Genomic DNA, 24,953 nt, shown 5'->3' with positions numbered 1-24,953 from the left:
TGGAGAGGACCTTCAAGGATATCTAGTCTAACCTATACTTAACCATGAGTCCCTTCTATAGCTTTGTGCTATATTCCTGCTGAACTCAAGCAATGTTTCTAGAGTTAATACTTTCTTTGTTGAAAGTGATGAGGTTGGGGGCAGCTAGGTGGCACAGTGGTTAAAGCACTGGCCCTGGATTCAGGAGGACCTGAATTCAAATCAGGCCTCAGACACTTGAGACTTACTATCTGTGTGACCCCAGGCAAGTCACTTAACCGTCATTGCCCCGCAAAAAAAAAAAAAAAAAGAAAGGAAAAAAAAAAGTGATGAGGTCTCCCATCACTTATGTAAACCCAGATTAGACATTTGATTCAGTCAGTTGTCAGTCAGTGGAGTCTCTCTTGCTAGCAAATGTGAATGTGATGTTCTCTGAGGGTGACTTCCCACTCAAATGCTGGTAGACCCGGTTTTTCTTCACAAGAATAGCACAGGCCCTTGGGTATTAAATTTTATATTTGTGCTTAGTATTAAATATAGGTATGTATATGTAGGTATTAGTTATCCTTACACCAAGGCAAGAGGATATGCTCAATGAGCTTCATGGATCCCTTCCATTCCTGTGATTCTGATATAATGCGCAAGTCAAACATGAGACAGCATACAGTTAGAACCAATAATTCTTCTAAACAATTTAGAAAAATAACCCAGTAGTCATAAGCATGAATCACAATGTCAGAAAATGAGGTCTCAAAGTGATTCAGAACATAAGAAGTCATTCTTCATCCCATCAGATTGTTAAACCATTGCTAAACCATGTTAAACCATGGAGACTATCATACTATTATAAGTGGTCCAAGCAATAGCTGAGTGCTTGGGTTGGAGAGGTTCACATGCCTGTTTGTTACTGCAGAAATGCCACTGATTCTCTGGAGATCTCTGAGTAGCTTGAGAGGGCACTTCACTGGAAACCGTGGAATGGTTTCCTAAAGCTCTTGCAGCAGCAAGAAAACGGTTTAAGGGTAAAATTTGCAAGGTTGACTTCATAACATGAATAGTGGTCTGGAAGCAAGACTTCTGTGATACATTCTCCCCGTCCTTCAATTCCTTGGGTAGCCCTTGGACACTTGGCAGATTACTATTCTTTGCCCCCACCTGTCAAACAAAGTTAATGTCTCTCCATGGTTGCTCTGTGGGATAAGTTCATTCAATTGTATGTGGGAAATGAATGACTAAGAAGTAACCATTGGAAATCCTTCTCTGAGTAAGCTTAGGCTATTTGACTGTGCAGTAAAGGGACATGAGTATCTGTGCTTATTAAGGGATCCAATTACTTATTGTGTCTCTGTTTTGTTTATTGGTTTGTTTCTTTTAAAATATTTCTAGATGTACTTTTTTTTTTTTTGGTGAGGCAATTGGGGTTAAGTGACTTGCCCAGGGTCACATAGCTAGTAAGTGTCAAATGTCTGAGGTCAAATTTGAACTCAGGTCCTGGTGAATCCAGGGACAGTACTCTATCCACTGCACCACCTAGCTGCCCCATAGATGTACTTTTAAAAAGGTAATTGGGGTTAAGTTACTTGCCCAGGGTCACACAGCCAGTAAGTGTCTGAATCTAGATTTGAGCTCAGATCCTCCTCACTCCTGGGCCTGTGCTCTATCCACTGCACCACCTAGCTGCCTTGTACTTTGTTTCTATATTACAGTTTCAGCTTACTCCCACTTGGTGAAGAATCTCTTATAACAAAGGCAAAGTGGTTAAGTAAAACTAATAATACAGTGACCTCATCTGAAAGCACATGCAATATTTCACATATGTGGCACCTGCCCTCACTTCTGATAAACAGATACAATTGCTGTATAACTAGCTCAGATCAATGACTCCTGGTCATTTGGAGCACCAGACAGCTTCCCCCCAATCTCAGCCCTCGGTCTGCTGTTCCTTCTGCCTCCAACAGAGACTATCATCAGGGTTCCTTATAAATTTACTTTGATGAATTGCTGGGCTATCTTTCCTTTATTTTTATAAAAGCTTTTTGTTTTATGGAAAGTATTGAACATAATGCTCTCGGGGTACTTAGCATAGCAGGTGTAGGCAGGCTGTGATGGGTACCAGTAAGTGGTACTAAAGATGTTCATTGATGGTATTCTACCATTCCCTATCAAGTGTATATTCTTTTTGTTTCTCCTTTCTCTTACCTTCTTCTATTCCTCCTTTTTCTCTCTCTCTTTTGCATGGTGTGTGTGTGTGTGTGTGTGTGTGTTTCATAGAATCCCAGAGTTGGAGAGGACCTTCAAGGATATCTAGTCTAACCTATACTTAACCATGAGTCCCTTCTATATGATTTCCAAAAAGTCAAGTTATTAATTAAACTCATTCATTCCCAAGGTAGCCCAACTCCACTTCTGAATTGACTAATCATTAGGAAGGTTTTTTTTTTCTTCTGTTGAAAGGGAATATGTCTTTCTGCAATTTCTCCCTTTTGGTTTTTGTTCTGCCTCCTGGGGCTAAGTAAAATAAATGTTATTTCTTCTTTCACATTATAGCCTTTCAATATGTGAAGACAGAAATCACACTTTCTTTTTTTTTAACTGCAAGAGTTTTTTCTCCATTTTTATTGTTTTTTTTAATTCTATGTCCACACCTATAATCCAATATCATTCTTTTTTAATCATAAAAGTATTGTATTATTTTCTAGTTACATGTAGAAATAGTTTTCAACATTTGTTTTATAAGATTTCTAGTTTCAAATTTTTCTCCCTCCTTCTCCTCCCTCCCCCTCCTCAAGACAGCAAGCAATCTGATATAGATTATATATGTACAATCACATTAAACATTTTTCTGCATTAGCCATGCTGTGGAAGAAGAATCAGAGCAAAAGGGGAAAACCTCAAAAAAGAAAAAAAAGTAGAAATAGTATGGTTCAATCTGCATCTAGATTCCACAGTTCTTTTTTTTCTGGATTTGGAGAGCATTTTCCATCATGAGTCCTTTGGAACTATCTTGGACCATTGTACTTTTGAGAACAGTCAAATCTATCACAGTTGATCAACACACAATGTTGTTGATACTGTGTACAATGTTGTCCTGGTTCTGCTCATCTCAGTCAGCATCAGTTCATGTAAGTCCTTCCAGGCTTCTCTGAAACCCACCTGCTCATCATTTCTTACAGCACAATAGTATTCCATTACATTCATATACCACAACTTGTTTAGCCATTCCCTGACTGATAGACATCCCCTCAATTTCCAATTCCTTGCCACCACAAAAAGAGCAACTATAAATATTTTTGTACATGAGCCACACTCTTTTCTTTGAGTTAACATCTCCCCCATTTCCTTCAACAGATAACCCATAATGTTTATCTATGAGGGCTCTTACTTGTCAGTGCCTTCCTTAGAATGAATGAGTGAATAAGGTACTAAGTGGGTCAATTATTTCTGTCATTTGGAACACTATGGTTCTGTTACTGTGACCCAAGATTACATTAGCTTTGAGGGCTGTTGTATCATGTTGCTGGTTGCTCATACATAAACTGCTCTAGCCACATCTGCTTCATCCTACATTTGTAAGGTTGGTTTTTCAATAATGCCTTTGATTGTTAGCCCTGTCCCGTTGTTCCAGCACATGGAGCTATTTTTGGATGCTGCCATCTATGCCTTCATTAAAGCTATTGATAAAAATGTTAATTAGAATAGAGGCAGGAACATAGCTATGTGGCATTTCAATTTAGCAAGTAGTTACTACATGTCTGCTGTGGGTTGGGCATTATGCTATGTTCTGGAGATGGTGGGGTGAGGTGAAGAACCCAGTTCCTGTACCCAAAGAGTGTATGTTCTATGGGTAGGGAGGATGATGTGTACATAGATAAACAAATATAAGATACAGACAAACTAAATACAGTGTAATTTCTGAGGTGAGGTGGGGAACAGTAATCTAGAAGAATCAGAAAAAGCTTCTTGGAGGAAGTGGCATTTGGAAGCTAGGAATTCCAGGAAGGGGTAGTGAAGAGGAATATATTCCAAGCATGTGGAAGTCAGTGCTATAGCAAGAAAAAAGAAATTGGGAGATGTAATTTGGTGTATGAGGAATGTGAAGGAGGCTAATTTAGCTAGAATGTTGAGTACATGAGGGAAATAGCAAAAAACCAAAAAGCCAAATATGAAATCAGTCTGGAAAGATGGGTTGAAGTTGCATTGTGACAGGCTTTATATGCCAAACAGAGAAATTTATATTTTATCTTAGGGACAGGAGGGAGCCATTGAAACTTTTTTTTTTATGAGGCAATTGGGGTTAAGTGACTTGCCCAGGGTCACACAGCTAGTGTTAAGTGTCTGAGGCCAAATTTGAACTCAGGTACTCCTGAATCCAGGGCCAGTGCTCTATCCACTGCACCACCTAGCTGCCCCTGAAACTTCTTGAGCAAGGGAACGACATGATCAAGTCTGTGCTTTAGGAATATCAATTTGGCAGCTGTGTGGAGGGTGGAATGGAGAGAGGTTAGAATGAAGGCAGGGAGACCAATTAGGAGGCTATTGTATAAGTCACTTCAGTAGAAATGCCACTTAAGTTTGATTCCCTCACCTTTTTTCCTTCTGTCTTGTCTATATTTGGTTTTACTTGTGATATGCATGTCTTAACAGTTTGCTCTCTGTTGGTATAGGATTTGTATTTTGTAGTTTGGTAGCCACGATTAATACATATAGGAAATTGTTGGGGATAATTAAATAGTATGTTGTTACTCATGAAGTTTAATACCTCAGTATAGTGGTAAATGGTTATGATTTCTCCTTTTGAAGTAGGATGGAAGTGGAGAGCAAATATTGTATTTCAATTATTGATTCATTATAATTTCTTATTATGTGATATAATACATGCAGTAGAATCAGAAGCCCTAGATTCAAGACCTTGGAAAATGCTCTTTGAGCTTACAAAATGATTAAATAAATTGCTCTAGAACGTTTCCTGTTATGGGAATTTAATGAATTGATTTGTAATTTCCAGGTGCAATAATTTCTTAATTAAAAAAATAGATATGGCATATGACTTCTCTGTTTGGTTAAGACTTTATCTGGTTAACTACAAGTCCTCACAAATAATTCCTATTACTACCTTATTGACCAGCTCAAAATATTAAGCCTCTCATACCCTCAACTAATTTTTCCCTCTGTTGCCCTAACTATTCCGAGAACTTCATATGTTTCTCATTTATGGTTAGTTACTATTTATGTGATCTTGGGCAAAGTCACTTAAACTCTCTGGGCCTCAGTTTCCTCATCTGTAAAATAAGAGGTTTGGACTAGATGAATTCCTAAGTAATCATCCACTTGAAATCTATGATTTGATGATTCTTTTAGCTAAAAAATAAAGTCAAAATTGAAGATATGGTTAATATTGTATACTGAATATAAACCTTTTCATTTTAGCCATTCTAATCCTTGCTGACTGAAATTCACTTTGATTTTTATTCCTGTGTGCACATGGGCTGTTTTCTTATACTTATTATCAGAAATTTGCCATTGCTTCCAGTTTGCATTACTTTGTTTTAAGCTTAAAGTTTTAGAATTTTAGGGGGTGATTTTTTTTAAATGAGAGAAGTTTTAGCAGTTTATTGGTACCACTTCTTTTAAAGTGGAATGCCTCTAAATCTTTGAAGTAGTATTTTCATAGGCCAATTGTGTTTCACCATTCCTGTAACAATATATATTTCATTTTAGTTATTAGTCTACTAAACTCACCAGGATCAGTGTTCTCAAGGATGTAAAACCCATAAAAGAGGTCATATTAGAGCTGACACTGTACAGAGATTGACTGAGTAAGCTCAACAACTATCTCTCATGACCCTCTCTTCCCTTTCATCTATACATATCTATTATAAGGAATTAATTGTGATTTGGAGTTTTTATAATCCCATCTTTGCTTCATCATGGTCAGATTGAAAAGATGCAAGCTTTAAAAGCCTAAGAGAAGATGGGTGTGTACTTTAAGAGATTATAGAACAAACAACACAAAGAACATTTATTGAGTCAAAGTATCAAAACCTAAGCCCCACTTAGGTGTTTCCCCATGCCCAGAGAGAGAGAGAGAGAGAGAGAGAGAGAGAGAGAGAGAGAGAGAGAGAGAGAGAGAGAAAGAAGAGGAGCTGGTGTGTTTGATCTTCGGACCTAACCAGGAGACACTGCAAAGCTGATTCTCCTATAGATCCCAGGGGGTGGTGAGTTTGTGTTGCTTCCAGTGAGGGTAGCTGAGGAAGCAGAGCTTATTTGAGGTACCTGAGGCCTTTTTTCCCTGGAGATTTAGATTCGAACTATCTCTATCCCCTTTCTCATGGTCCCTGGCTTTATTAACTTCACTTGTGTTGTAAATTTTGTTACCATTAATAAAACCTGAATTGTTTGTGAAAAAGAGGCTGTTAATCTCCTTTCTTATTAGTCTGGGAGATATAACTGGAAAAGAAGCAGTTTGGAGAAGGGGAAACTCCAGACCTAGAGGTCCCCCATTATTTTCTGAACCCCAATATTACGGCAAGCCACCCAATTAATTCCCCATACTAAATTTGGCCCTTACACTATCGTTAAGCTGTGCTACAGTGATTCTAGAAGTCACCTTACCTATACCTGAACTCAAACCTCTTCCTTTCCTACTTGAGTCATTGCCCAACTATACTGTAATTTATTTATTTGTTTGTTTTTGTGGGGCAATGAGGGTTAAGTGACTTGCCCAGGGTCACACAGCTAGTAAATGTCAAGTGTCTGAGGCTGGATTTGAACTCAGGTCCTCCTGAATCCAGAGCTGGTGCTTTATCCACTGCGTCATCTAGCTGCCCCCTATACTGTAATTTATAGAGAGTACTCTTTATCCTTTGGGTTTGGTGTTAGTGTTGAAGAGTCATAGAACTTATAGGAGATTAGTAGATTTATTAATAATACATCTATATGGGCAGCTAGGTGGGGCAGTGGATAGAGTATTGGTCCTGAAATCAGGAAGACCCATATTCCTGAATTCAAATCTGGCTAGCTGTGTGACCCTAGGCAAGTCACTTAACTTTGCTTCAGTTTCCTCATCTATAAAATAAGCTGGAGAAGGAAATGGCAAACTACTTCAATATCTTTTCCAAGAAAACCCCAAATGGGTTACAAAAAGTTTGACACAACCAAAAGCTACTGAACAATAACACCAATAGTATTTATTTATAATCCTCTATGCAGCTGCATCTTGATAATTTGGGACTGACCCCATTTATCTTCCCCCTTCTCCTCTCCCCACTGTCATCTTTTTCTCTCTGTTTCTCCATATCTTTGTTTCTCTCTGCCTCCCTCTCTCTCCCTCTCCTTGTAGCCAATGAATATGTACAGTCACTACAGCATGTAAAAAGAAAATAGCTTTTGGGAATAAATGGGTTTTGTGTGCTAGGTCCATTTGCATTAAATGTTTTTGGTGGGGAGACATAGGTAAGAAGTGGTCTCTAAAGTCATTTAAGTATGTCTTATTAAATTGACTACACCAAGGTTGAAGTTGCTGTCACAGTCAGTTTGGTTGAATATTTGCCAAGAGACTCACACAATTTTTTCCCCAGGAGAATAGGTGGTAAGGAGACTAAATGGTCACACCTATGTCTGTCTTGTCATGGGTGGTATGTGTTAATGTCCTTTGGTGTTTTGTATTTATTATTTGATAGTGGATGTTACTGCCCCAATGCTACTACCTGACAATGTGATTAAAGTCAATTTCCTAGATTAAAATGAGAAATATATTTCCTTATAAAACAACAACAACATGCTATTTTAAAGGATTGCCTCAAAAGGCAGTGGATTCTCCTTCTTTGGAGGTCTGCAAGTCAGAGATGGATGGCATTTGTCATGTAGTTTATGAACATTCCCTTTTCTCTTCTCTTCTCTTCTCTTCTCTTCTCTTCTCTTCTCTTCTCTTCTCTTCTCTTCTCTTCTCTTCTCTTCTCTTCTCTTCTCCTCCTTTTCTTTCTTTCTTTCTTTTCTTTCTTTCTTTCTTTCTTTCTTTCTTTCTTTCTTTCTTTCTTTCTTTCTTTCTTTCTTTCTTTCCTTCTTCCTTCCTTCCTTCCTTCCTTCCTTCCTTCCTTCCTTCCTTCCTTCCTTCCTTCCTTCCTTCCTTCCTTCCTTCCTTTCTTGGTATGAGGTGAACTGGATGATTCTGGAGCTTCCTTCCAACTTTCAAATACTGTGATTCCAGGAAATGTGAACTATAGAGCTAAGTGAAGTTTTACAATGATAAGATTGAGAGTGGGCTTGGAGGACAGAAAAAATATATGGCTATTTATAAGGCAGTATAGGGAAGCTAGGTGGTACAGTAGATAAAGTGCCTGGGCCAGGAGTCAGGAAGATTCATCTTCCTGAGTTCAATTCCAGCTTCAGACATGTACTAGCTGTGTAACCCTGGGTAAGTCATTTAACCCTGTTTGCCTCAGTTTCCTCATGTAAAATGAGGAAATGGCAAACTGCTCTGATATCTTTGCCAAGAAAACCTCAAACCGGGTTACGAGGAGTCAGACATGACTAAAATGACTGGACAACAGCATCAACAACAAGAAAGTAGTGTGTTGTAGTAAATGGAGACCTTGTCTCAAAGCCAGGAAGCCTTGGGTAGGTCTGGCTTCTGACATTCTGACTCTGCAACTTTTGGTAAATCATTTAACCTCTCTGTGCTCTGGACTATAAGTTGCAGAGAAGGTGCTGACTTACATTGGTTGAGGGAGTTTTATCACTTGGCTTTCTTTACATGAATGAAATCATAGGTCAAGTTGCTACACTAATCCCTACATAAAAGGTATAGAACAGTATAGAATAAGGGAGGAGGGCCAGAAGACAGCTTGGGATAGACTGATGAAGGTCAATTGTTTCAGGTTCTGACAATTAATTATTTGCCTTAGATTTGAAAATTTCGGGCAGCTAGGTGGCGCAGTGGATAGAGCACCGGCCCTGGAGTCAGGAGGACCTGAGTTCAAATCCAGCCTCAGACACTTAACACTTACTGGCTGTGTTACCCTGGGCAAGTCACTTAACCCCAATTGCCTAAAAAAAAAAATTTGAAGGTTTCCTGTGATTTTTTTAGCTATCAAACTAAAGATTTATTACACAAGGTTAGCAGTTCTTCCCATATTTATCTAAAGATATCAATGGAAAAATGGGAATTCATTATAAGTTAGGATCAGTTCCGAATGTGGTATTTCTAAAAACTTACACAACAAAAGGCTTTGACCCCAAAGAAATGATTATAATATACTTTGATAACAGATATTATTCATGTATACATGCATGCCATAAGTTTAGGAGATAGATGGAGAAGAATCTGAGAGAGACTGTGAAAATCAGTCTTTATTTGTTTTTTGTTTTGTTATGTTTTGTTTTTTGTGAGGCAACTGGGGTTAAGTGATTTGCCCGAGGTCACACAAGTGTCTGAGGTCAGATTTGAACTCAGGTCCTCCTGACTCCAGGGCCGGTGTTCTATCCACTGTGCCACCTAGCTGCCCCCTATTTAGTTTTTTTGTTTTGTTTTTTTAGTGAGGCAATTGGGGTTAAGTGACTTACCCAGGGTCACACAGCTAGCGAGAGCTAGTGAGTGTTAGGTGTCTGAGGCTGGATTTGAACTCAGGTACTCCTGACTCCAGGGCCGGTGCTCTGTCCACTGCGCCATCTCGCTGCCCCTATTTAATTTTTAAATAATAAAATATTCCCCAAGTTTCTGCTTATTCATCAGTAAAATGGAGATAATAATATTTTCACTACTTACTTTCTGGAGTTGTTGACCTGACATATCTATAAAAGCTAGTAATATTATGGAAACAATCTTATTAATTGACATTAACTTTGCTCACTCCATTTGCAAGTGACTCCTCCTATTTTTTCAATTATCCAGGAGTTTTTCAGGCATTTGATCACCAAAGCCAGCAAAGATAGCAGAGGGAGTAAATAAGAGGGAGAAAGAGATTGTACTAAGTTTCTTATTTGATATTGTTGTTGTTGTTGTTTGACCTTCATTCTCGAAGAGGACTGTGACATTGGAATAATGTCATGACTTGCACTGAATTTGATTTAAGTGAGGGAGGGCTGTGCAAGGTCATCAATGTAACTCTCTCCTCCAGAATCATCTGGGTCCAGTGGCAAGATATACATCAGGATGATTTTAGATGGCCCTGGATGTTTAAGGCAATTCGGGTTAAGTGACTTGCCAAGGGTCACATAGCTAGTAAGTGCCTGAGGTGAGATTTGAACTCAAATCCTCCTAACTTCAGGGCTAGTGCTCCATCCACTGTGCCACCTAACTGTTCCTTATTTGATAGCAAAGAGGGATTAGCCAATGAGGTGGAGGCTCTCTGAATTTTGATAATTTAGGATGCCAGGTTACAGATACTTTTTTTTTTTTACCACATAATTCCCACAACTGGACATTGCTTTAAAGCTGCTATCTGCTTTAATGTGTTGTATGTGACCCTTATACAAGTGAAGATGATTCAGTCAAGAGTCACAGCTGTCTTTAAAGAAAGGGGTGGGGGGAGAATCATTGCTACATCAGTAGAACTTCAGACTATATATATGATCAGTGCCCAATATATAACCCCACTGACAGGAAGGGATGCTCAAGAAGGCCTGAAGGACCAGAATAGAAGTGCTGCAAACAACTCTTGGACTGAATTGCTTTGCAAATTGCTGAGTCAATCTCTCTGAGTTAGTGGATCAGATCTATACAAAGTTAGAAAAAGAAGATATTTCCTTCAAGCAATTGGCCTACAGATGTAAAGAGGCTTGTTGATGCCTATTTCATCCCTAGTAGCAGAAAGTGGGTCATAGTGGGATAATTTAGCTGCCTGTTGATTTTGGTATTTATTCATAATTAATAAAATGTCAAAACCTTGCAATCTGATGCCCTACTTTTTGACCTGGGGTTAAAATGCTCTCTTAAAAATGTCACTGGGGCAGCTAGGTGGCACAGTGGATAAAGCACTGGTCCTGGATTCAGGAGGACCTGAGTTCAAATCCAGCCTCAGGCACTTGACACTTACTAGCTGTGTGACCCTGAGCAAGTCACTTAACCCTCATTGCCTCGCATTAAAAAAAAAAAAAAGTGTCACTGAAGTTATTTGGATCTCAGTGTTCTTACCTGTAAAAGGGAGAAAGTGGAATAGAAAAGTCCTGAGGTCCTTTCCAGCTCTGTATCTGTGATCTTATCATCATATTTGAGTCCAAGAAAATTCATTGTACGGGCAATTGTGCAGCAGCCATTTAGAGAGGGAAGCGCTATAGTGTAATGCAGAGCATAGGCTTTTAGGTCAGAGAATGGGTTGAAATTTACATTAAACCTGGGTTCAAATTTTCATCCTGTATGGCCCTGAGCAAGTCTGGTAACTTCCCTGAAATTCAGTTTTGTTGATTTTGTTGTTCAGTCAATTTCAGTCGTGTCTGACTCTTTGTGATCCCATTTGGGGCTTTCTTGGCAAAAATCCTGCTGTGATTGGCCGTTACCTTCTCCAGCTCATTTTACAGATGAGAAAACTGAGGCAAACAGGGTTAAATGACTTGCCCAGGGTCACACATATAGTGTCTGAAGTGGGAAATGAACTCAGATCTCCCTGACTCCAGGCCTGGCTCTCCATCTGCTGCACCACTTCAGTTTCTTCTTCTGTAAAAGGGAGCAGTTGGATTAGATGACTTTTTTAGGCCCCTTCTCACTCCAGATCTATGAACCTAGAAGTATTAGACTTGGACTGTGTTTGAATTACCTTTAATACTTATTATTTGTGTGACCACAGGCAAGTCATTTAACCTCTAGGAGGCTTGGTTTTCTTATCTGAAAAATGAGGGTAATAATAATAGAACCTCAGAGAGTTGTTGTGAAGGTTAAATCAGATATTGCATGTAAAGTACTTTATAAATCTTAGTGGTCTATATGGGGATTGGGACTGGACCTCTCATTTCATTGGTATAGGGAATTCCTGGATAAGGAAACTCCCTTGCCAGTAAAGGTTGTCATCTGCTCCATAATTTATAATCTTAGTTACTTAGAGTCCTAGGGACATCTGACTCATAGCCAGGATGTGTCAGATTGTTGTTGTTGTTGTTTTCAGTCATGTCTGACTCTTCATGACCTCATTTGGGGTTTTCTTGGCAAAGATACTGGAGTGATTTGCCACTTCCTTCTCCAGCTCACAGGAACTGAGGCAAACAGCATTAAGTGACTTGCCCAGGGTCACATAGCTAGTAAGTGTCTGAGGCCATACTCTATCCATTGTGCTACCTAGCTTTGAGTAAACATAATTAGTATAAATATTTAAGCAATGTCTCCAAATTCAACTACAAATATGAATGTGAGTCTTTGGGGATTTTTTAACCTATGTTTTCTTTAATTGTTTTATGTTTTTGATATCTGGCCAGGAAACGTCATGGTGTTGTGGTCGACCTGCCGCACAACTGTGTTCAAATCTGTCACCAACAGGTTCATTAAAAACCTGGCCTGCTCGGGGATCTGTGCGAGCCTGGCATGTGTGCCTTTTGACATCGTCCTAAGTGCTAGTGCCCACTGCTGCTGGTGGAGTTACACCATGCTTTTCTGCAAAGTAGTGAAGTTCCTACACAAAGTGTTCTGTTCCGTCACTATCCTCACCTTTCCCGTCATTGCTTTGGACAGGTAAGATCATACTAACCATGGCCTTCCCTTGTTTATTCTTTTTTTTTTAATTATTGAAGAAAATGAATCCGCAGCCCAAGACAAAATGTGATCGTCGGTGTTCCCTAAAGTGCTTTTCAGCCTACCACCTGTCAGGAATACTGAGCATCTGAAACAATTGCTGCAGCAGGACCCATTTTCCTATTGTTAGGCAAAAGAAATACACACACACACACACAGAAGAGACTTGGGTGGATTACATCATTAACATGAAGTAATGCATATTGTGTCGGGATGCTAGAATGGTGGCTTAGAGGGATTTGTGCTGTTGTTTGTGGTTAGTTGCTCATCTGACTATAACTGTACAAATAGGTTAATTTATGGCAGATATGAAAACATTTCTCATGATGTCAAGAAATGACCTCAAATTTAGTTATTCCTGGTTAAATGATTCTTATTTCATCTGAATCCCCTCTTTTTCAGGGTTATGTCATGTGGATATTACTCCTCCCCTTTCATTAGCTCTTTCAGAGTTAGAAGAAGTAGAGTGGAAAGAGGACTAGACCGGGAGTCAGGAGTCATGGGTTCAAGTGCCATTTCTAGCATTCACAAGCTGTGTTGTGTGGTGGTATTTCTGTAGAAGTCTATGGGATACTGTTCCCCTGTGGAGGTTGGGAGAATTCTTTTTCATTTATTTTGCTATGCTTTTGGCCAATCAGTCAACAGTAAATTTTGTTTGTTTGTTTGTTTTTGGTGGGACAATGAGGGTTAAATGACTTGCCTAGGGTCACACAGCTAGTAAGTATCAAATGTTTGACTCCGGATTTGAACTTAGGTCCTCCTGAATCCAGGGCCAGTGCTTTATCCAATGTGCCACCTAGCTGACACCAACAATATTTTTTTAAGTGCCTACTATGGATCATGTTCAATTCAATATTTTTTCCTTTAAATCAGAAATTAATCTGCTTAAATCTGATAGAAAGAACTCCTTTGAGAACTTGGGCGATGGTTGTAGGAAGAAGTGAATTTATTTCCTTCTGTACAAAGATGGTGCCTACCTCACAAGGTTGTTGTGGATATCAAATGAGATAATGTATAATAAAATCCACAAGCCTTCAATGCTTCATAAATGGAGGCTGTCTCAGCCAGATTATGTGTGTGGCTTCATGTTAACCAACAGCAAAGTCAGAAGTTACCCATAGCTGTGTCTACCCAGCCACAGCCTATTTTACTGAAGCTATAGGCTCACTTGTTGGGAGCTTGATTGGTGACAATTTCATGAATATCATAGCATGTTAGAAGAACTCAGCCCATGGGACAACTAAATTGCGTTCAGGTGAATGGTTTTTAGAATTGTTCGTGGAAGATACTTTTTCTGCTAATAAAGGATTTCTAAGAAAGTAAAAAAAAGAATTAGGAAGAACAAAAACACAAGATGATATAGTATGCAATTAAAATAGCTCCAATCTGATCTATCTAAACTAGATATTAATGCACCCTCCCAGTGGAAATTGGATAAGGGAAGAGACTATTATAATTTCATACATAAATTTAACTTATAAAAAGCAAGGAGGAGGCTAAAAAATTTAGAAACCAAATCAACCAGCAAATACCAAGAAAAGTTATATGATAGTGAAGCAATACAAGTTTAGGATAGAAACCATTTTTATGAAATTACTGAAGAGGATGGGGACAGATTATAAGCACTAAAATTTCAAAATAGAGAGCAGTGGAAGAGGGAAAAATTAGTTCACAGTTTAGCATGAGATCCAACTAAGCCATATCACCCTGAGAGCATTTAAGACCAATATTAGAAGGATGACAAACAGATGAGAAATGAGAAAACATCTGTAATTTCTAAAAACAAAAACATTTTCTGTATCACTGTCATTGTGGTGCCAACCTATGTTTGGATTCTAACATCAGTCCTTATAGTGCTGCATGAGGAATTAGAAATGGTGAGGGGGAAAAAGATAGGAAAAACATCTGGATTAGACCAATTATACACAGAGCATGTCAACTCTGGAGACAGTGTAATATTGAGACTGTTGAAGGATCAGTTCTCAAGGCCTATGGTGATGGGAAATATTCCAGACATAATTACAAAAAAAGTCAATTAAGAGGATATCAATAAGTATCAACCTTTAGTCTTATTTTCACATCTCTGAAAAATCTTTAGAAGAAAAAATTGCACATAAATCAAAAGATCTTTGATGAAAATACAGGAAGGGAAACGCTTTCACAAACAATTTTCTCTAGGGGATCATATCCATATGGTCATAAAATTGATGGAAAGGTGAAGAGAATCCAAGATCCCACTATATTTATTGTTTCTTGATTTAAAAAAGCATTTGATTCAGCAGAACTAAAAGGTTTCCTATAACAGCGATTTTCATGGTTATGTTAAATCGTATAAGGTTCCTTGATAGGTATAACAAAGCTGATTTTATTTGACTGTCCAGTTATTAATATCAAATGAGGCATAAAGAGGGAGGCACATGCTCAAGAAACATTTGTTTTCATGTTTCCAATATCTTGGAAGAAATATAGTGCAAAGTCTCAATGAAAGATTTATTCTCTATAGATTTCAGTCTTCTAAATGCTGTTTGTGAATAGTATGGTACAGTAAACCATAGAATATTACTGAGCCCCTTAAATGAGATGACATCTTTTTTTTTTCCATGACATCTTTTTTTTTTTTTTTGCGGGGCAGTGGGGGTTAAGTGACTTGCCCAGGGTCACACAGCTGGTAAGTGTCAAGTGTCTGTGGCCTTATTTGAATTCAGGTACTCCTGACTCCAGGGCTGGTGCTTTATCCACTGCGCCACCTAGCCGCCCCCTCCATGACATCTTTTAATGACACAAACTTAAAGGAATTTAGCTTAAATACTTACACAAGAAAAATCAAGTGGAAGAAAAAATGTCAATACTATTTACCATGATATGCAATTAGATGAAAAGCCTGTAGAGCTGGTCCATCAGTACCTCTATCTTGAGCAGGTACTTCAAACAACGAACAACATTGAAAAATGAATAGGAGTTGCTTTCTGTGTTGGGGAGGGGGAAGAGAAGGGAGGGAGGGAGAAAAATTTGGAACTCGAAATCTGATCAAAACAAATGTTGAAAACTATCTTTACGTATAACTGGAAAAAATACTTTTAAGATTGAAAAACAAACAAACGAAAATGAATAGGAGGATGAAAAAAGGTTGGATTGTATCTGAGAAATTACACAAAACCTTCAATGACCTTAACTTTCTTCCTGAAACAAAACCCTACCTTTTTAGAACCAATGTTATTTTGATGAAACTATATAGCTAAGAATCATGGAATACCACAATATCTAAGGCCTATGAAGGGACTCATAGTGGGCATAAATAGGCTGTGGCATAATAGACAAGGAAGAGTTGCATTAAAAATAATGTAAAAGAGATCATCAAACAGACACATACATATACACTTATACATACACACATAATTTTACATATCCATCATTGGAATGAGAAGTGAGCAAGTACTAAAGTAAGAGCTAAGAATAATAGATGGCCTATTGTTTTCATATTCATAGATTATCCAGAGACCTAAAAGACCCTAGCTTCTTGGGGAGGATTATATTAGAGGACATAGACAGAAATTACATAGTATAAAAGGGCATGGATGGATTGATCCAGTGGATCCGTCCACTGGAGGTAGTGTCCACATCAGTGAAATCACAGATCCCCTGAGATATTGAAGAACCATTTCAAACAGGAGTAGATGACTTTTATTGGGTCCATAATGGCCCCTTGAGTCTAAACAAGAATGTGTGTGTGTGTGTGTGTGTGTGTGTGTGTATGTATGTATATAATCCATATATGTATATATTTATATTCCTGTTTAGAATATTCTGATTTAGAATAATCATATATGTAAATGTAAATATGTGAATTCTCTTTTAAAAGTAGAATACTTGTTTTGTTATTATTATTGAGATTATCATTTCACATGGAAGGGAAGAAAAGAAACAATCATTTATTAAATACCTACTATATCTGTAAAGCACTGTGCTAAGTGCTTTACAGATCCTCAAAACAAGCCTGGAAGGAAGGTACTATTATCGTCCTCTCCCTTTTACAGTTGATAAAACTGAGGCAAAGGTTAAGTGAATTGTCCAGAGTCACACGGCTCAGGCACAGTGTTTGAGGTGAGTTGTGAATCCAAGTTTCCTGACTTCAAGTCTAATGCTCTATCCATCATATCATTCTGCATCCATTAAAGGGGTTGGGAGTATGATTACATATTTAGAGCTGGTAAACTAAGGAGTAGGATTAGATCACTTTGAAATTCTTTTCTAGCTTTAAATCCATTATCCTATCTGATCCCTGATTATATGGAACAATAGCTTTTCTATCTCTCTCTCTCTTTTTTTTTTTTTTTTGGTGAGGTAATTGGGGTGAAGTGACTTGCCCAGGGTCACATAGCTAGTAAGTGTCAAGTGTCTGAGGACGGATTTGAACTCAGGTCCTTCTGAATCCAGGGCCAGTGCTCTATCCACTGTGCCACCTAGCTGCCCCGAACAATAGCTTTTCCATAGAAATTGTTCAGTGATCTGAAGAATTCCATAATTCTCCAAGCGTTTGTATGAAACTACAATAGATTGTCACCCCAGAGTATACTAAGGGTGTAACAGATTTCCATAGCTTTAATTTATATTAGTATTTTTTCCTCTTTTGAAATGATAAACTACCCTCCCCGCCAAATTCTTTCCGATCTGATTTTGGTCTAAATCTAATTTTGTAGGTGGTTAAAATCACTTAATTATTGTTAGGTATATTGATTGACCAACATCATAAAAGTGACTATTGAGCTGACCCCAATTTAACTTGCTGCATTGATTCTGTCAAAGTGCCTGACCAGAGTCCATCCTTCATTCTGGCCTTTTTCCAGATCCATTTTGAAGCTGATGCTATTTAGTACAGAAGTAACTGTACGGGAGCATAGTTTGAGTTGGAGTATAGACATGCTTGTTTTAGTGCCTGTCACCTCTGTAGGAGTAGACAGTGGCAGAAGTTTACATTCAAGGCCTCTAGGTTAAAATTTTGGACATTAGCTTTCATTCTTGAATTGAAATATACCTTTCAAGGGAGATTGACCATCTCCCTCTCAATATCACAGGGATACTTTGGGTGGGTGTTCACGCCTATGATGGTGGAGCTTTACATCACTGACTAAATTGAAATTGTTTTCCTATTATCTATTCATCACATAGGAATCATAGAATCGTAAAGTTGAAAGGGCCCTCTGTGGCTATGTAGTGCAATGCATGCCTGAAAAAGAAACCCTACTACAATGTAACCACTGACTGGTCATTTAGCTTTTACTTGAAAGCCTCCAATGGGGATGGGGAAGGGGAAGGACCTAGTATCTCCCCGAACATCCCATCCACACTTGGGGATTGTTCTAATGGTGAGGAAGATTTTCTTGACATGAATACATTTTCCTTCTTACCCTTTCCCCTGGTGCTCTCTTCTATAGAATAACCCTTCAGCTACTTGAAGATGCTTATTATTCTCATCTTCTCTTTGTCCAATCCAAGTAAAATACATGGAAGAGTTTTAGAAGTGCCAAGGACAAGCTTGTGGTATTGACCCTGGATGAATTACTTAACCTCAATTTCCTCGTCTGTATACAAATGAAAGAATTCTTTCTAATCCTGAAAATCTTTAATTAAGGTTCTAGAATTCTGTCTCTATACTCTTTTAGGCTTGTGTGATTTGGCTAGTGTTGTTTCTAGAATTGTGCAGCAAAGATCTCAGTACCTTAGACCAGGACTTAAACTTTTTCCCCTCGTGACACCTTTTCTCCTGAGAAGTTTTTACATGTCTCTGGGTATATAGGCATATAAAATAGGCGTACACAAACATTGACTGTTGCCAAATTTTTTTATGACCCCCACATTCAGTTATGGGGTTGTGACCCACAATTTAAGAAGCTAGGACTCTGTTGCCATGAATGAAAGGAAATAACCCAATATTCTTCACCCCATGTTCTAGCTCTGCTTTGCTTTTAGTAATGAAGTAATTTAAAATAGTTCTTCCATTGTAAAACTTTGGGGTTTTTTTTTCTTGTATATCTTGCAGGTACTACTCAGTCCTGTATCCATTAGAGAGAAAAATCTCTGATGCCAAGTCTCGCGAGCTTGTAATATACATCTGGGCCCATGCAGTGGTGGCTAGCATTCCTGTGTTTGCTGTGACCAATGTGGCTGACATTTATGCCATGTCTACCTGTACAGATGTCTGGACCTATAACCTGGGCCACCTATTGTATGTCCTGATCTATAACATCACTACCGTCATCGTACCTGTAGCCATGGTCTTCCTCTTCATGATTCTCATTCGCCGGGCCTTGAGCGCCAGTCAGAAGAAGAAGGTCATCATTGCAGCTCTGCGGACCCCACAGAACACCATCTCGATCCCTTATGCCTCTCAGAGGGAAGCTGAACTGCATGCCATGCTGCTCTCTATGGTGACAATATTCATCTTCTGTAGTGTCCCCTACGCCACCTTGGTTGTCTACAGGGCTGTGCTCAATGTCTCTGATACATCAGTCTTCCTGCTGCTCACTGCCATCTGGTTGCCCAAAGTATCTCTCCTGGCCAATCCTGTGCTCTTTCTGACTGTAAATAAATCTGTCCGCAAGTGCTTGGTGGGAACCTTGGTGCAGCTTCACCGCAGATACAGTCGTCGCAATGTGGTTAGCTCAGGGAGTGGGGTCCCGGATGGGGCCCTGGAACCCAGCGTACGCTCCGGAAGCCAGCTCCTGGAGATGTTCCACATTGGACAGCAGCAGATCTTCAAGTCCACAGAGGATGAGGAAGAGAATGAGATCAAATCCATTAGCTCTAGCGACTACCAAGTAAAGGAAATCCCCACCGACACCCTGGAGGTAGAGCAAGCCCTACAGTTTGCCACTCTGCCAGCACCACCTGGCACAGTAGATTCTATGGGTCAGGGAGTACTGGCAATGCCTGCAGAGGTCGAGGTAGCCCCTGAAAAATATTCCCTACAGTTTGGTTTTGGACCCTTTGAACTGCCTCCTCAGTGGCTCTCAGAGAACAGAAACAGCAAGAAACGGTTGCTTCCTCCACTGGGGAACACTCCAGAGGAACTGATCCAGACCAAGTTAACTAAGCCAGGCAAGGTGGAACGGAAGATCAGCAGAAACAACAAAGTCAGCATCTTTCCAAAAGTGGATTCTTAGCAAGGGCTGGAGCCCTGGGCTTGGCTTGCTAGCCATATTGTGTGATCCCATGGATCGGCATTGCAATCTCTTATGGGGTGTGTGATGTGTGTGTGTGCCAGATATAGAGATGGGAAAGAGAAACCAATATCCAAGTATTATTATTATTATTTTTATATGTCTCTATGTCACAAATGTTAATGGTAAAGTTCGCATTCTCTCTCTTTTGTGGAAACTACAGAGCCTCTCCCACCTCTCCATACACTTCCCCAGGACTTCTCGTTTTGTCTCCCATGTTCACCTGGGAGATTAGAAACCTAAGAAAATCACTCAGCTGGCACAGAAAAGCAGCTGTCTGGAGGAGGCCCAAGATGACTGTAAATAATAGGTCATAAAGACAAGACCAAATGTCTCACATCCCTAAATATCACTTAAACTGTTAAGACTTTTTAAAAATGCTTATCTAGATCCTTTTCTTCCTAGAAGGTTAACCTATTCTAACTGACATCTCACAATGATTCCTTGTTACTTACACTGTGATATAGGGAAATATACATATGAAAAATGAAGTACCCACTACCACTGGTTGTGGAAAAGGTTAAACAGGAACACCTAGAATGTAAATTTCCCAGAATTATCCTCTACATTACTGAAAGTACTGGAGAAAATGTATGTAGCTGCAAGATACTGCAAGCTACCTACACATCCTCTTCCCCCTCCACATCTTGTTCCAGCATCAGTAACTGAGAGAGACAGCTGGGAATCAAGAACTGGTCTCAGAACTAGGAAGACCTGGGTTCAAGTCCTTCCACGAACACATACTGATTGGGTAACTCTGGGCAAGTCACTTAATCTTTCTGTGCCCTTGGCCACTTATTAAGAATATAAGTTGTCAACCTGTCTTGATAGAGTTTCTTTATCTGAGAATTCCTTCTACTATACTAATCATAGGTCCAGTCTTTACAGTAACTTTTGTCTGTTGTTCAGTTTTGTCCAAATCTCTGTGACCCCATTGGAGGTTTTCTTGGCAAAGATACTGGAGTGGTTTGCCATTTCCTTCTTTAGCTCATTTTACAGATGAGGAAACAGAGGCAAACAGGATTAGGTGACTTGCCGAGGGTCTCACAGCTGGCAAGTGTCTGAAGCTAGGTTTGAACTCAGAAAGATGAATTGGCCTGACTCTAGGACCAGCACTCGATAGATACCACTGCCCCACCTAGCTGCCCCATCAGTAATTGAGAAGGACATAAAAGAAACCCAGAGCTTGGGACCAAGAGAGACTAAGGAGAAACGAAAAGTGTCCAGGACACTGTAGTTTTTCTTCTTCTTACTCCATTAAGTGAAAAGTGCCAAAATGAAGACCAGTAGGAGTAAAATGCATTAAAGAGATATAAATAGATTATCTTAAATTTTTTTCATAGAACACATTCCCTTTTGAAATTATGAAACTTCTATGAAATATGCCCATTTCTGCCCAACTTCATGTAAACTGGACTCTCTGGAAAATCAGTCTGAAATGAATGAGAAGTGGAAATAGCTAATAAACACCCATTTCCAAGGTTTCTCTTAGGTGGATTTCTAGTGTGAGATTTGAGATGGTTCTTTGAGCAACTTCAAATCCACATGAAAAAAAGTGGCAACCAAATCCCTACCACCCAAGGCTGCTGGACTTTTGTGAGGGCAAGGGAAAATGGGTTGTTCTCATTCATGCTCATAGGAGCCTCGAGTTAAATATCCCTCCTTCCACACTCTGTGCCTAGATTCTAAATTCATTGGGTTCTCCTGCCTTCCCTTTTCTGGTCAGAGAAGCCTGTCGCCCTTCAGAGGGGTTTCAGGTCCTCCTTAAGGGTTCTGTCCCAATCTTCCTTCCATTGAATATGTTGTCCTAAGTATCTTGAGTGTGAGCTTCAAGGCGTTACATTTTGTAAGACCACTGTCCCTTACCATGGTGGGTTTTAAAATCCCTTGTCTTAGTTGTGAGTAATATCCCTTTGTTATTTCTCCTTGTTTGTTGTGTCACCCCTGGTGTGGTTGACCTAAAGCACAAATAGCGACTGTTACATGCACTCTCAAGGTACTGCTACTCCCTTTGTGCATGACAAATGCTCCATCTATAGCTTTTTGCCAGTGTATTTAATGTGTTCTTTACAGTGTAGTTTTCAAAAACATGCAGTCATTACAACTTTTATTTAAAACAAAAATCAAGTGGGAAGTTTTGCCTAGTTTACACAAATTTGCCAAATGTGGACTTTTCTGTGTTGTTTCGGGGAAACAAAAGGTATATTTTAAATTCTGCTGAGGTTTGGTGGGTATATTTCTTTGATATGTCTGAAGCAGATGGATGCCTTCTGACAGATCAATGCAGAGTGAATTTCTATGACTTAAGGACCAACATTTTAATAAAAATGTAAAAAACAGTTTGTAAACTCAAGAAGGATTGTATGGGTTTCTTCTATTTTCTCTCTTCTTATTTATTGACTGGTGTCACTGTGGAGTTATAATTTTCTATAATAATTTATTCAACATTACAGTAGAATTTTCTTGTGGCATTTCTTAACACAGAGAATTATAAAGAAAATACACAAAAGTGAACCCTTAGAGATTCTGCTAATAAATGCTGCAAAGATGGTCAAGAATTGTTCCAGATAAACTTTATTGGATGGAGCACTGAGCAAGGGAAAGAAAAGTGGGTTGGGGGTGGGAGGGAGCTTTAATGTTCCTTTATATTAGAGGTCCTTAACATTTTCTTAACTTTTTGTGTCATAGACCCTTTTTCGTTCTTATAGGAGCTTACAGATAGATTCCTTTTCAAAATACTGTTTTTAAGTGAAATTCATAGGATTACAAAGGAAGCCAATTATATTAAAATATACTTATTAATTAAAAAAACAAGTTTTGGTCCTTAGGTATAGTACCCCTGCTCTCAATATCATTGTAAAAAGCTAGTATAATTCAACATGCTGATAGTCAAATATCTCCATAAAGTGGCACTTCTTGGGTTTACCAGTATAATATGATTAATATTGATAATTATGACCCTTGAATGATTCACAATTTGATGCTGCCATATGAATCACCAAGTAAATATGAGGTAGACTCTTAGCCAGAATGACCACATGGATTAACAATTTCTTTTAAACCTATACAACCAGAGAGCACTAATAAGCATCTTTTTTCACACTTTCTATTGCTATCTCTTGGTAGGATTTCTGCTTCATCTCATTGGGAAAGGGAGAAAACGGAAATTATCACCTCAGTCCCAGCTTTCTGAGAACAAAGGGACACTGTGTGATGTAATGGAAAGAGTGTGGGGAGTGGAATTAGATCTACATGTGAATACCTGTTCTGACTCCCTGGTGCAAGCTCAAGCAAATCATTTCACTTTCCTGGCTTCAATTTCCTCCTCCAGCCACATGACTGCCACTCTAGTCAAGGCCTTTGGTCACCTCTGGGCTGGATTAAGTTCCTCACTGACTTCCCAGCCTTCATCCTGTCTTTTCTCAAATTCTTCCTCCTCAAACTGCCCAATTGATATTCCTAAAAGACAAGCTTCACCGTGTCACTCCACTTCCACTGGAAAAAACACAAATTCCTCTTTTTGGTATCAAAAGTCTTTTACAGTCTGACTTCAATTTATCTTTCTAGAATTGCCATTACTTCCCCTTACAAATGCTACATTTCAGTCAAATGGAGTGGCTTCCTGATCCCCATATGCGACATTAAACATCTAGTCTCTATGCCTTTACACAGATTGAGTGTCAGGCACAGGAAGTGCTCCTTCTTGGAATTCCTGGGCTCTTTAAAGATTATGAAGGGCTACTTCCTACAGGAAGCCTTTCCAGATCCCTACCAAATTTATTTTTATTATCTACTTAGCTACACACATGTTATTTTTATCCAGGAGAGTGTAACCTCCTTGAGGGCAGGGACAGCCTCGGTTTTTGTCTTTGCATCTCAGTGACATAGCTCAATGCCTGGCAAATGGAAATGGGCTTGTAAATAAATGTGGAAATGAGTCGAATCTGTAAAATGAGGTGGGGTTTGACTGGGGTGAGGGGGAGGGATCTTGAAAGTCCGATCTAGAGATAAATCCACTAACCCTGTTCTGTTGTAAGCCTGTCTGCCATATCCTAAGTATGCATTAGCAGGGTTAGGACGATAATGAAATCACAGTGCAGTAGAGTACATCGATTTCTGAGTTCAAAGATAAAGATTTAGAATAGACTCCTGGGAAAAGAAAATAGTGTGCTAATTATTTGGTGTGTGAAATCGACAACTGCAGGTCAAACTGAAATCTGGAATTAGCTGACAAGGAGACTGCCCTCTGCTCTCAGCCCTTGCTGATTTAGATTGTGTAAATGTGCCCTGCAACTGACTCAACAGCAACCACTCGGCATGAGAACCAAGACCTTTTTGAGATTTCTGAGCCCCATCCTGGTGGAAAGAAAGTACAAATTAATCAACATTGTTTCCCACCAAAGTATTAACATGCATTGTAAATGACTCTCTACTAAGGCGATTCGTCTCTAACATTTATTAAACAATATTGATCTTTTACAACATTTAATCTGTTTGTGTTCTCAGTAGATTTCTCTAGCCAGAATATATGTGAACTAATGGTAGATGATCAGAATATATGAGGCTAAAGCTGGAATTTAAATCTGTACTAAGACCTAACACAGGAAAGAAAGAAATGAAGGAAGGAAACAAGCGTTTATTAAATGCCTACTATGCAGGTAGGTGGCACAGTGGATAGAGTGCTGGGCCTGGAGTCAGGAAGACCTGAGTTCAAATTCAGCCTCAGATACTTACTATCTGTGTGACCCTGTGTGACCTTGACCTTGCTTGCCTCAATGTCCTCATCCATAAAATGAGCTAGAGATGGGAATGGCAAACCACTCTAGTATCTCTATGAAGAAAACCCCTAAAAAGGAGTCACAAAGAACTGGACACGACTAATCGACAACAAAAACAAATGCACTAGGTACTTTACAAATATTAGTTCATTTGATTGTCACAGTAACCCTAGGAGGGAAGTGCTATTATCACTCCCATTTTGCAGTTGAGGAAACTGAGGCTGACGGTGATTAAGCAACTTTCCCAGGATTATCCAACTGGTA

At 39.1% G+C, this 24,953-nt stretch overlaps 1 protein-coding gene across 1 annotated transcript in view; it reads left to right on the top strand.

Annotated features, from left to right (window-relative positions):
• GPR176 (G protein-coupled receptor 176) overlaps positions 1–20,932 on the top strand; it is a 140,095-nt gene extending 119,163 nt beyond the window's left edge. Inside the window, exons 2-3 of the mRNA XM_043985874.1 lie at positions 12,382–12,634; positions 18,732–20,932. Of these exons, the coding sequence (XP_043841809.1) occupies positions 12,382–12,634; positions 18,732–19,854 (1,376 nt within the window). The 3' untranslated portion in view covers positions 19,855–20,932. The remainder of the gene's footprint in view (positions 1–12,381; positions 12,635–18,731) is intronic.
• The last annotated feature ends 4,021 nt before the right edge of the window (positions 20,933–24,953 follow it).

Source organism: Dromiciops gliroides, chromosome 2, assembly GCF_019393635.1.
Source record: "Dromiciops gliroides isolate mDroGli1 chromosome 2, mDroGli1.pri, whole genome shotgun sequence".
NCBI lineage: Eukaryota > Metazoa > Chordata > Mammalia > Microbiotheria > Microbiotheriidae > Dromiciops > Dromiciops gliroides.
This window is presented reverse-complemented; position numbering and strand designations above follow the sequence as displayed.